Source organism: Dermacentor andersoni, chromosome 9 (genome assembly GCF_023375885.2).
Source record: "Dermacentor andersoni chromosome 9, qqDerAnde1_hic_scaffold, whole genome shotgun sequence".
Classification (NCBI taxonomy): Eukaryota; Metazoa; Arthropoda; class Arachnida; order Ixodida; family Ixodidae; genus Dermacentor; species Dermacentor andersoni.
In genome coordinates this window covers 132,408,972-132,421,886 of record NC_092822.1, presented here as the reverse complement: position 1 = coordinate 132,421,886, position 12,915 = coordinate 132,408,972, and the positions used below count along the sequence as shown (strand labels likewise).

Below are 12,915 nucleotides of genomic sequence, written 5' to 3'. Positions count from 1 at the left end.
CGTCGTGGGAAAGGGTCGCGTGCGAGCATACCTCTCTCCCGCTTCTATCGTACACGTCACTATTGACGTCATGAATGTGTAGTTTTGTTTGTGACTTGTTTTGAGCAGGACGCGTGCTAAACACCGCTGGCGAAAGCAGCGCATGCGACCTTTGGCAATTTTTATGTCCCAGTGGACGTATAGGAAGCTTCCGTACGCTGGTTGCGCATCCAACCTGGTAGCGCATTGCTCCCCCCTCGACAATATGCCCTTGTCAGAAATGCCAAATCGACGCATTTCCCTGCAGTGCCCCGGCGGCACGGGAAATCTGAGCGTAAGTGACTCTGTGCAAAAAATTACCACTGTGTGACCTTGTACCGCGCTCATAATCAATCCAACTTGATTGAGTTTTAACATTTCTCCACCGAAGTACAAATGTCAACGACGTATCGACATTCGCCACACGACATGGACAAAAGGCGTACGACTGTATAACACTCGCAGATCACGTCAACATGCATGTATTCCTTGCTTACACCCTTTATACTCCTATATAGAGTTGAACAATCAGCATGTCGTGTAGATATGTGTCAAACGAATGCAGTCGAAATCATGACCTTGCCGTGATGCTTTCGAGGTATTGCTTCTGTCGTCCCACCCACGTGCGATCGCGCCACGCACATACTAGTATTACACCACAAAGTGGCCTCTAGAGCAAACGCTGTGTGGCAACCACGAAGTCGCCGCCATGTCGAAACTGGTCATCGTGACCAGCGAAATTATCTCTAGATTGGATAAAATAAATTTTATCTAACGCTAGAAATACTCAAAATATAATGCAATGAATGAGCAATTGCACATAGCACGTGTCTTTAAACTGCTTGTAAAGTTAATTCCGTATATGTTTTTTTTAAATGTCAAGGCTATATTCATAAAAGTTACTGTGCTTGAGAGGGTGAGTTTGCAGGCGCAATTAACTAGGCGAGGCCACTGAATCAGGCGAGACTGGAGTTCGCGCGTCTCCGTCTGCGTTTGCTGTTGACTCTTTTTGAGACCTAGACTCGACAAACGCATCTTTGTCAAACACGATGAAACATTATTGTCCCATCTGACTTGCAATTATGTGTACCAACATCGTCTTCTCATGGTGGCGCCAATTCGGTTACGAATTTCAATGCATGGGCCCTATGAGAAGCTCTGCCTTCAGGTTTGTTTGTATTACCTCTTTGATTTACACGTACACGTTGGTCCGCCTGTCAATGCTGTGCGTAATCGCAAACAATGCAAGGAACAAGGAAGCTTACCAGCAAGTGTGTAGCCTGTAGGGTGGGCAACACAGCAACAAAGAACATCAAGCGGAAAATCAGGGAGGCTGAAATAATCTCATGGGTGGCGGCAATAGAAAAGAAACCTGCAGTGCGCAACTACTTATGAGGAAAAAAAACGAAATCAGGAAAGAAACAATTTATGATAACTCAAAAGATAGCTAATTACTTTTCGAAGCGAGATCAGGATGCCTTAGAACATGCACCTATAAAAGAAGAAGCATCTCCTTGCCGCGGTATAGCTAGAGAAACAATGGAGCATGTTTTATTAGAATGTGAAGATATCTGCCCAGTGGCCGAATTAGGCACCACCGGCCTCCTTGAAGCTCTTGGGTCCAGCGAGAGAAAACGGAAAGTAAACATGCCTGCAGTAGAGATTAATAAGAGGCGATACAAAGATTAGTGGCAGAAAAGTAGAGAAACGACAGACAATGGAGGCGTACGAAAGCAAAGTTCACAACAGGGATTCAGAAACTTTTATTATTTGATTTCATCGTTGTTGTTGTTTTTTACATAGGCCGGACATCGGACAATATAATAACAAGAGCTTGGTGGCGCAACCCATCACTCCGTTGCAAAGTGGACGCTCATAGCATCCATCCATTCAGCTACCATTGCAGGATGTATGGGCTTCTTAGGCACCTCCGCTACCATGTGTACATATACTTCGCAACATCTTCGGCCGCTGCCTGGAACGGCACAAAGGCCGGACTATGGACGTCCGACGCGCAAGCTTTCCATGTTGACAGCAGAAGCCTCGCACATATGCAGCCAAGCAAGCGAATGAATCATGTTAGGCGGGAAGCGTTGCGCGTTCGCGATGCTCTCTAATTAGTGCTGATATCGAGGCAAATGTTTGCGGGTTCCGCTATTGAAGGCGGAGCTTTCTTTGCCTCTTCCTTCGAGGGCTGCTGCCACCGTCTTGCAAGCCACGACGGGAGGCGGCTCAGAGCTTGCATGTACGCAAGTAGCGGGGCGAAAGGCGGTGCGACAAGCTCGTGCAGTGCGTTTCATCGACGGTCGCCCCGCTGGAGATCCTTGGGCGTTGAGACAATGTCATCTTGACAGCTGTCATCCGCCACCCACGCAAGAGCATTGCAGAAACTGCAGCGTTTACCATACTACTAACGTGCAACAGCCCAGAGGGCAGTTAGATAGCATGGTACAGAAGAGGTGAAGAGAGGAGGCAGATAATGGATGGAACCGACGCAACCACGAAACTAGTGAACAGCCATGCCACTCTTGGCTCGTAGTTCCCATACGTGGGGGGAGGGTGAAAGAGCGAAAAGACGACTTGAGAAGCCGAGGAAACGCTACTACCACACACTACAGGGGCTGCGGACAAATTGCATAAACTTGAACTCAAGGTACGGCGCGTTCCTGCTACTTACAAAAAATAATTACCATGCAAATTTGTCAAGCGGACAGTTGACGCACGGCCTTCATAAGCACAGCCGCACTAAAGTAGTGTAGCGTCTAGGCGGTGCCACAGAAGCGGTCGCACGTCAGGTCAACACTTCTGTGCCCGCCGCGGTAGCTTTGTGGTTATGGCATTGCTGGAGGTCACGGGTTTGGTTTTCACCGTGGCAGCCGTGTTGAGACGGGGGTGAAAAACAAGAAAGCTCGTGTACTTGAATTTAAGGGTTCGTTTACGAACCTCAGGGGGTCAAAATAAATCCGCAGTCGGGCACTACGGCGTGCCTGATAATCCGATTGCAGTTTTGGCACTTACAGACCTACAGTTGAATTAAAGTTTAAAATTCTGCCACGATTCGGTGTGCTGTGTGCGGCAATAATAATGTTAACGTTCTTGGAAGTTATGGGCAACGGCGCACAGCAACGCTTTAAGCAAACATGTCTTGCTATGTGTTCTGTGTACTACTCACAAAAACAGCACTGGTGCATGCAAGGTAACGTTTACCATTAACTCAGCACATTCCTATTGTACTAAATGCTGAAGAGATTAAGCATTTGCCGCCAATATTACCGCTAATTATCGTGAATTGAAGGAAACAGCACAAAAAGCTTCGCTTACGTTGATTTCCACAGTGCGTGGGATCCGCGTAAATTTATGTCTACATGTATATTGGTATACGTATGACTAAGCATGCCGTATGTGTTTAAACGCTGCCGTAGATCGCTGTCGTGGTAAGCAAGCTCGCTTATTAGCTTCAAGTAAGCCATGAAACGCGTCATTTTCTGTTCAGAATGGCGTCTCATTTCTGCACTAACCGAAGGCAGTGGCATCAGCAGATCCTGTAGGAAGCCGAAATGGCCAGAACGCTATCTGGCTTGTGCCTAAATCCGCACCTCTAACTACATAGTTTTCGAAAATGCAGACGTACGAACTTGCCCCTTTGTCTAAGCTTCTGAAAAGAAGTAATGCAATGGACCCTTTACAATTTTTGTGTCGAGAAGTCCTAACGTAATTCGTTACTTGTTTTCTTGCAGGGTGGCATGTATGTGTTCCAGTTGTTCGAGTACTACGCTGCCAGTGGATTTGCACTTCTGTTCCTGATCTTCTTTGAAGTGGTCTCCATATCCTGGTCATATGGTGAGTGCGCAGCAACAAATCGCTTATCACTAATGCGAGCTGCCTCGGAAGCTTTTGCTCTTTTATCTACGTGGATGATCAAATTAAAATTAAATGTACATAATGTCAACTTAGCATGGCTGTCAGCAGAAATAAATTAGCTAGAAAATATGTTTCAGTTATACTCCAAATAGGACCTTGCTGTTATAGCCTCTGCGCTTATAGCCTCCGCTTTTTAATGTATAATTTGCCAAAGTGAAACTAAAGATGTGGGTTCAATGATATGTGCTGACCAAAAGCTCTTTGCTGAAGCTTTCTGTCATACGGGCACGACATAGCTGACAGTCACTAAAATTTTAACGAAATGTTTGATGCCAACCCGTCGGACCACGAAAGTACATAACGAAAACAAAAGCGGATTGCTGCAGCCCATAAAAAGAGCTGAAATTTAATTACGTTTCCACTTCCTATGCGGTAGCCTTGTTTACAATAAGAACAAACAATGACAGAGGCACCGACGCGTATACGCAAGTAGCTTGGGAAATGAGCATGCAGGCCTCGGCTAAAACACATGCCCAGTCAACATTGTGGCCTGCAAGGGCACACGAAGCCGGCTGCGGGCGTAGTGCTCGTGCTGTTTTACTCGTCGCCGATATGCTTTCATTCAAGTAAAACTCTTGCTTGGGCTAGTTGGTTCATGCTTGAAGTAGGTAAAGGCAAGGCGCAGAAGACCAGGACTTAGGAAGGAGAACACAAACGACAAGACGGGCGCCCGTCTTGTCGTTTGTGTTCTCCTTCCTAAGTCCTGGTCTTCTGCGCCTTGCCTTTACCTACTTCATGCTTTCATTCACAGTGACCGCAAGATGTGACGTAGAGTGCACCGGGGAAATTTTTACCTGCAGCTTATCTTTCGCGTTGACTAGAACATTCCTCACTTTGCATGTTGGTTGATGCACAAATGGCGTAATGGCAATGACGCGACACATCCGACAATGTAAATAGATGAAAACAATAAAAATTATGGGGTTTTACGTGCCAAAACCACTTTCTGATTATGAGGCACGCCGTAGTGGAGGACTCCGGAAATTTCGACCACCTGGGGTTCTTTAACGTGCACCTAAATGTAAGTACACGGGTGTTTTCGCATTTCGCCCCCATCGAAATGCGGCCGCCGTGTAGGTAAAAAGAGAAGCACATTTTGTGAAAAAACATTTACAGAGATGTGCAAGATGGCTGAACACGCGCAGCGACCCGGCGATCGTTCTCTTCGCCGATCAACTGGGATTGGTGCAGGACGTCACAACATGACCGGATAGATGGTGAACAACTGTTCAGTGGCGCGATCTCGTAGTTTACATCATTAAGTTACCGTAAACCCTCGTAAAGTCCGGTGTAACGCGACAAACCCATTTTCCGAAAGACGAAAGGGAGCCCAGAGAACTACGAGATCCTTGAGAAAAGCAGACATTTCAATGGCTGTGGTCGTAGCCATCCTGTCGAAATAATTACGCCTTCGATAGTCGCACATGAGCAGTCTGACGAGCCAGATGGGCTGGCGCGGCGCTATCATGGGCTTGTTCTGTGCTATGTTGCATAGGCGGAGAGTTTTCATTTTTCTCGGGGGACTGGGGCCCGACCAGTTCGCGAACCCCATATATATATATATATATATATATTGCCACGCTACCCTCTGTGCCCAACCACGCTGACGAAGACGACGACCTCGCGTGTGCAAGCGCGGTGCTAGAGAAGAAGTCTGAACTGAGCGCCTGTCCTACTAGCCATTTATAATTTCTTATATGGCACAAAAAGAATTCCTTGTTAATAGTTCTTCGTTTCCACAATTGATTTACTTCTATTTCAGTATAGCAAATTTAAAAGTAAAAGTACAAATGCACAGTTTAAATCTTACTAGTATTATTATTCAAGATTTACCTTACTGAAGTTTAAGTATACGCTTTTTTCATTCTCTTTCTTTTTTAGTATTCCTATCAACACAAAGCTTACTATAGTATTGATCACTAGTTTTACTCATGTATTCACAGATTATTTTTCATCTTGCATTAAATATTTATTTTACTTGTTTGTGTTATTCATTTATTAACCAATTTCTTTTATATATTATATATATTACCACCCGATTAATGGCCAATCCCCCATAGTGGGTTTGTGCCATTCATTGAGGCTTAATCATCATTTGTCTCGATTAAATAGCGCTCTCCGCCCTTGTCTCAAATGAGCCGTGACACTGGTCAGTGGAAGTGCTGGGTATCGCATCATCGCCTAATGAAAAAATGGCTGTGGCTTAGCTAAGGTTAAGCCCAGGATGCGAAGCATAGTAGCCTTTATTTTAGTTGTTGAACCACTGTTTAGCCTGGTGAACTGCTGTTGCTTGGCTATGTTTGGTTCGGCTAGTAGAAGAAACAACTCGTGCGTTACTCTGCTTCGCCTTCAAGAGTGGAACGCGAAAGCGTTCCCGTCGACCCGCCAAGGGGTGTAAGACAATGGGCTACGGCGCAGCGACTACGCGCCCCGCATTGGACGCGGTGAGCGTCGAGCAACGCAGCGTTCGGCGCGGCAACGAAATGTGCGCCTGAGCAAGCGACGCACGCCTGAGCCTTAGAAACAGCTCGTTTCTAAGGCAACACCGCATTCACTAGAGGCGCTTTTGTACCGCTTCGAAGCATCGTACTCGTGGCTCAGTGGTAGCGTCTCCGTCTCACACTGCGGAGACCCTGGTTCGATTCCCACCCAGCCCATCTTGCAAGAGTTGAGCCAAAGCCACCTAGAAAATCAGTCTCTGTAGCACGCCACAACCTTCGCTTCTCATTCCAACGAGCAGCTCTGTCTCCAGGAGGCATCTCACCTCGTGAGTGTCTAGCAGAGGCAAGCGCAGCTGCTTATATAGCGCCGCGACGCCGCGAGCGACGGCGCGAGTTGGAGCCCCGTTTCTCCTCTGTCGTGACGTCACGGTGTCACGTGGTATTGAAGGCGACACCGCCGCGCCTGAGGAGCTGGGTTGAGCTCTAGTAATATGCTTCGCATAATAGGGACGACGCATGCGAGTAGCCCTGCGTCCAGCCCCTCAAGACATCATCCACGCGTCGAGACACCTGTGCACCGCGGAAGCCGCCGCCTGCAAGGTCTGTGCCGGAATTCGGCCTCTTGCAAGGAACTTTGTCACCAACCTCACACACTCGGGAAATGGCGCTTGCAACTCCAACACAGGTTACTGTTCAACACGATCTAGTACCCGCCGTGGTTGCTCAGTGGCTATGGTGTTGGGCTGCTGAGCACGAGGTCGCGGGATCGAATCCCGGCCATGGCGGCCGCATTTCGATGGGCGCGAAATGCGAAAACACCCGTGTACTTAGATTTAGGTGCACGTTAAAGAACCCCAGGTGGTCGAAATTTCCGGAGTCCCCCACTACGGCGTGCCTCATAATCAGAAAGTGGTTTTGGCACGTAAGAACCCCATAATTTTTTTTAACACGATCTAGTCCCCACAAACTTCCACAGTGACACGTGTCAAGACGCCGAAGACTGGCTGGACCAGTACGAACGCGCAGCTAAGGTCAATCAGTGGTGTCCGGACCAGAACCTTTCCAATGTGTACTTCGCTCATGAAGGTAGCGGAAGGATGTTGTTCCAAAACCACGAGGCACACTTGACAACGTGGGACGAAATTTGGCATCGTCTACTTGATACCTTCGGAAGCACCGATCGCAGAGATAATGCGCAGCGCCTTCTCGAGTTGCGTGTTTAGAAGCCCAACGAAAGTGTTTCGATGTTTGCCGAGGACATGTCTCGTTTGTTTTGCCGCGCGGATCCCAACATGCCTGGTTCGAAGAAGCTGAGCCATCACATGCGCGGCGTCAAAGAACCTTTATTCGCTCGTCTCGTGCGCAACCCGCTTACAACAGTAGAAGAGTTCATTAAGGAAGCCACAGCAATCGAGCGGGCGCTGCAGCAGCGTTTCCGGCAATACGAACGCCTTACTAACAATGCGCCTGCAGTCGCAGTACTGACAGTGACAGACGAGACCTCGCTGCGTCGACTAATAAGAGATATTGTGCGCGAGGAGATTGCGAAGCGAACTGTGACACCGAAGGAGTTTACTGTTGCTTCCGTCGCTGAAGTTGTCCGCCAAAAAATCCGGCAGGCATTAGCACCTTCTGAGCCACTCCCTGTACCTTGTCCCGAGCCACGCTTCGAGCCGCGCGCATACAGCTACGCAGACGCTGTTCGTCGCCCGCTTTCTACCGGCCCAGTACAGCAGTACCACCAGCGGCGACCTATTGCTGCCTGGATAGAGAGGGAGCATTTCAGGCGACAACCAGCATCGCAGAACCGATGTATGGCGCACTGCTGATCGCCGACCATTGTGTTTTCACTGTGGCGAACCAAGGCATTTCTATCGTTTTTGCCCTTATCTCCAACGTGGCATCCAGGAAATGTCACCTGCCACTCCGCAACAGTTTCTAGAGAGATATCCACGCTTCGACTAATGAACTGACAGTGTCACTCGGGAACAAGGCAGCTCAGCTAATCTCCAGTGGCGCTCGCCGTCTCCATTAGGTTATTCTTCACCGAACCGTCGCAGTTTTGCCGACGTGGTAAGCGGCAGCTCTCCAAGCTTACGGCGGGGAAACTGAAATCAGGAATATCCGGGGGGAAGGTAGCAAGTCGTCGAACCACCGAGAATCCCCCGTTTTTGCTGAGAAACGAGCCGAGGAAGCCGGAGAAGCGGAACGCCGACAAATTTGTGAGCGCCGACCTACTCTTAACGATTGATGGGCACGACGTGACAGCCTTATTTGATACGGGCGCAGACTTTTTCATAATGAGTGAGCAGTTGGCACACCGGTTTAAGAAAGTCAAAATGCAATGGACGAGCCCTTATATTCGAAATACCGGGGGCCAGATAATGATACCTACAGGAAAATATACGGCACGACTCCAGATAGCAAATACAGCTTTTGTCGCCACTTTTATGATTTTGAAAGAGTGCTGCAGATCACTCATCGTGGGAATGAACTTCTTGCGGGAATACGGCGCCGTGGTTAACATACGGGACGGCGAGATAACCTTGACAACTTGTACAGACACGAGCCACGACGAAGAGCGCCAACGTACATCGACACGTGTCGCCAACGAGGACGCATGCATACCCCCACTATCATCATCATCATCATCATCATCAGCCTGGTTATGCCCACTGCAGGGCAAACGCCTCTCCCATACTTCTCCAACTACCCCGGTCATGTACTAATTGTGGCCATGTTGTCCCTGCAAACTTCTTCCTCTCATCCGCCCACCTAACTTTCTGCCGCCCTCTGCTACGCTTTCCTTCCCTTGGAATCCATTCCGTAACTCTTAATGACCATCGGTTATCTTCCCTCGTCATTACGTGTCCTGCCCATGCCCATTTATTTTTCTTGATTTCAACTAAGATATCATTACCTCGCGTTTGTTCCCTCACCCAATGTGCTCTTTTCTTATCCCTTAACGTTACCCCTATCATTCTTCTTTCCATAGCTCGTTGCGTCGTCCTCAATTTAAGTAGAACCCTTTCCGTAAGCCTCCAGGTTTCTGCCCCGTACTTGAGTACTGGTAAGACACAGCTGTTATAAACTTTTCTCTTGAGGGATAATGGCAACCTGCTGTTCATGATCTGAGAATGCCTGCCAAACGCACCCCAGCCCATTCTTATTCTTCTGATTATTTCAGTCTCATGATCCGGATCCGCAGTCAATACCTGTCCTAAGTAGATGTATTCCCTTACCACTTCCAGTGCCTCACTACCTATCGTAAACTGCTGTTCCCTTCCGAGACTGTTAAGCATTACTTTAGTTTTATGCAGATTAATTTTTTAGACCCACCCTTCGGCGTTGCCTCTCCAGGTCAGAGAGCATGCATTGCAGTTGGTCCCCTGAGTTACTAAGCAAGGCAATATCGTCACCGAATCGCAAGTTACTAAGGTATTCTCCATTAACGCTTATCCCCAATCCTTCCCAATCCAGGTCTCTGAATACCTCCTGTAAACACGCTGTGAATAGCATCGGAGAGATCGTATCTCCCTGCCTGACGCCTTTCTTTATTGGGATTTTGTTGCTTTCTTTATGGAGGACTACGGTGGCTGTGGAGCCGCTATAGATATCTTTCAGTATATTTACATACGGCTCGTCTACACCCTGATTCCGCAATGCCTCCATGACTGCTGAGGTTTCTACTGAGCCAAACGCTTTCTCGTAATCAATGAAAGCTATATATAAAGGTTGGTTATATTCCGCACATTTTTCTATCACTACATTGATAGTGTGAATATGGTCTATTGTTGAGTACCCTTTACGGAATCCTGCCTGGTCCTTTGGTTGACGGAAGTATAAGGTGTTCCTGATTCTATTTGATATTACGTTAGTAAATACTTTGTAGGCAACGGACAGTAAACTGATCGGTCTATAATTTTTCAAGTCTTTTGCGTCCCCTTTCTATTGGATTAGGATTATGTTAGCGTTTTTCTAAGATTCCGGTACGCTCGAAGTCACGAGGCATTGCGTATACAGGGTGGCCAGAATCTGCCCACCATCCTTCAACAAATCTGCTGTTACCTGATCCTCCCCAGCTGCCTTCCCCCTTTGCATAGCTCCCAAGGCTTTCTTTACTTTTCCGGCGTTACCTGTGGGATTTCGAATTCCTCTAGAGCATTCTCTCTTCCATTATCGTCGTGGGTGCCACTAGTACTGTATAAATCTCTATAGAACTCCTAAGCCACTTGAACTATCTCATCCATATTAGTAATGATATTGCCGTCTTTGTCTCTTAAGGCATACATCTGATTCCTGCCAATTCCTAGTTTCTTCTTCACTGCTTTTAGGCTTCCTCCGTTCCTGAGAGCATGTTCTATTCTATCCATATTATACTTCCTTATGTCAGCTGTCTTACGCTTGTTGATTAGCTTCGAAAGTTCTGCCAGTTCTATTCCAGCTGTAGGGTTAGAGGCTTTCATACATTGGCGTTTCTTGATCAGATCTTTCGTCTCCTGCGATAGCTTACTGGTATTCTGTCTAACGGAGTTACCACCGACTTCTATTTCACACTCCTTAATGATGCCCACAAGATTGTCGTTCATTGCTTCAACACTAAGGTCCTCTTCCTGAGTCAAAGCCGAATACCTATTCTGTAGCCTGATCTGGAATTCCTCTATTTTCCCTCTTACCGCTAACTCATTGATCGACTTCTTATGTACCAGTCGCTTCCGTTCCCTCCTGAGGTCTAGGCTAATTGTAGTTCTTACCATCCTATGGTCACTGCAGCGCACCTTGCTGAGCACGTCCACATCTTGTATGATGCCAGGGTTAGCGCAGAGTATGAAGTCTATTTCATTTCTAGTCTCGCCGTTCGGGCTCCTCCTAGTCCACTTTCGACTATCTCGCTTGCGGAAGAAGGTATTCATTATCCGCATATTATTCTGTTCCGCAAACTCTACTAATAACTCTCCCCTCCTATTCCTAGTGCCTATGCCATATTCCCCCACTGCCTTGTCTCCAGCCTGCTGCTTGCCTACCTTGGCATTGAAGTCGCCCATCAGTATACTGTATTTTGTTTCGACTTTACCCATCACCGATTCCACGTCTTCATAGAAGCTTTCGACTTCCTCATCATCATGACTGGATGTAGGGGCGTAGACCTGTACAACCTTCATTCTGTACCTCTTATTAAGTTTCACAACAAGACCTGCCACCCTCTCGTTAATGCTATAGAATTCCTGAATGTTACCAGCTATGTTCTTATTTATCAGGAATCCGACTCCTAGTTCTCGTCTCTCCGCTAAGCCCCGGTAGCACAGGACGTGCCCGCTATTTAGCACTGTATATGCTTCTTTTGGCCTCCTAACTTCACTGAGCCCTATCATATCCCATTTACTGCCCTCTAATTCCTCCAATAGCACTGCTAGACTCGCCTCACTAGATAACGTTCTAGCGTTAAACGTTGCCAGGTTCATATTCCAATGGCGGCCTGTCCGGAGCCAGGGATTCTTAGCACCCTCCGCAGCGTCGCAGGTCTGACCGCCGCCGTGGTCAGTTGCTTCGCAGCTGCTGGGGACTGAGGGCCGGGGTTTGATTGTTGTGTTCATATAGGAGGTTGTGGCCAAGTACTGCACCAGGGTGGCCAATCCTGCTCTGGTGAGGGAGTGCGTTACCGGTTCTGGTCACCGAGATCAGGCCACACTCCAGGCCTGTTTGCAGTCTTGTCTCCGTCAGTTGCGGAGAACAGTTCAACATGGACGGTGTAGCCGAACAATTAACTGCACTTCTGTTCCATAAGGGTGTTGTCATCGCTCAGGGTATCGTCAGCCTAATGGGTGGTCGCACGGAGATACTACTGACAAATTTCACCGATGAACGCCGCCACATCAGTAAAGGCACCGCTGTGGCCTACTTTGATGAAATTGACCACGTTCAACACTGCTTTGCTGTAAAAGAGGAATCGACCACCGATACGATACCACATGTATCCGTCGTCGACGTTGACCCAGGTTTAGCGCCGCAACAGAAACAAGCTCTCAGGGAACTGCTAGACGATTTTAAGGACAGCTTCTCTACAACGTCCCAAGTGCGTCAAACACCACTGAAGAAACACCGAATTATTGCGGAGGAAACAGCAATACCCATCCGACAGCATCCGTATCGCGTTGCTGAGAAAGGGCATGAAGCAATACAGCAGCAAGTTAAGAAAATATAGAAGATGATGTCATCCAGCCGTCAAAAAACCCTTGAAAACCCTTGGGCATCGCCCGTGGTACTCGTTAAGAAGGGTGGTAGCCTGTGGTTTTGTATCGACATTTCACCGTCGATCGTCACCGTCTCTTCCCCACCGCCCGTTCCTCAGCCGGTTGGGAAGAGACGGTGACGCCGGAGGCTCCTGGGGGATCTTCTTGTGGCATCCTGGCGGAAAGGTGGAGCAAGCGGCGGCCTGAACGAAGCTCCAGGGAAACTCGAAGGCGTAGAGGACCAAGGGATCGAATGCAGCCTCCACCACTTGCGAGACAGCTGTTATGCCTCAGCGGTTTATGCC

General features: G+C 48.1%; 1 protein-coding gene across 1 annotated transcript in view; it reads left to right on the top strand.

The window, feature by feature from the left end:
- The window catches only part of Gat (GABA transporter), a 544,138-nt gene that overhangs the window by 492,947 nt on the left and 38,276 nt on the right, over nt 1–12,915 (top strand). Inside the window, exon 9 of the mRNA XM_050177200.3 lies at nt 3,756–3,858. Within this exon, the coding sequence (XP_050033157.1) occupies nt 3,756–3,858 (103 nt within the window). The remainder of the gene's footprint in view (nt 1–3,755; nt 3,859–12,915) is intronic.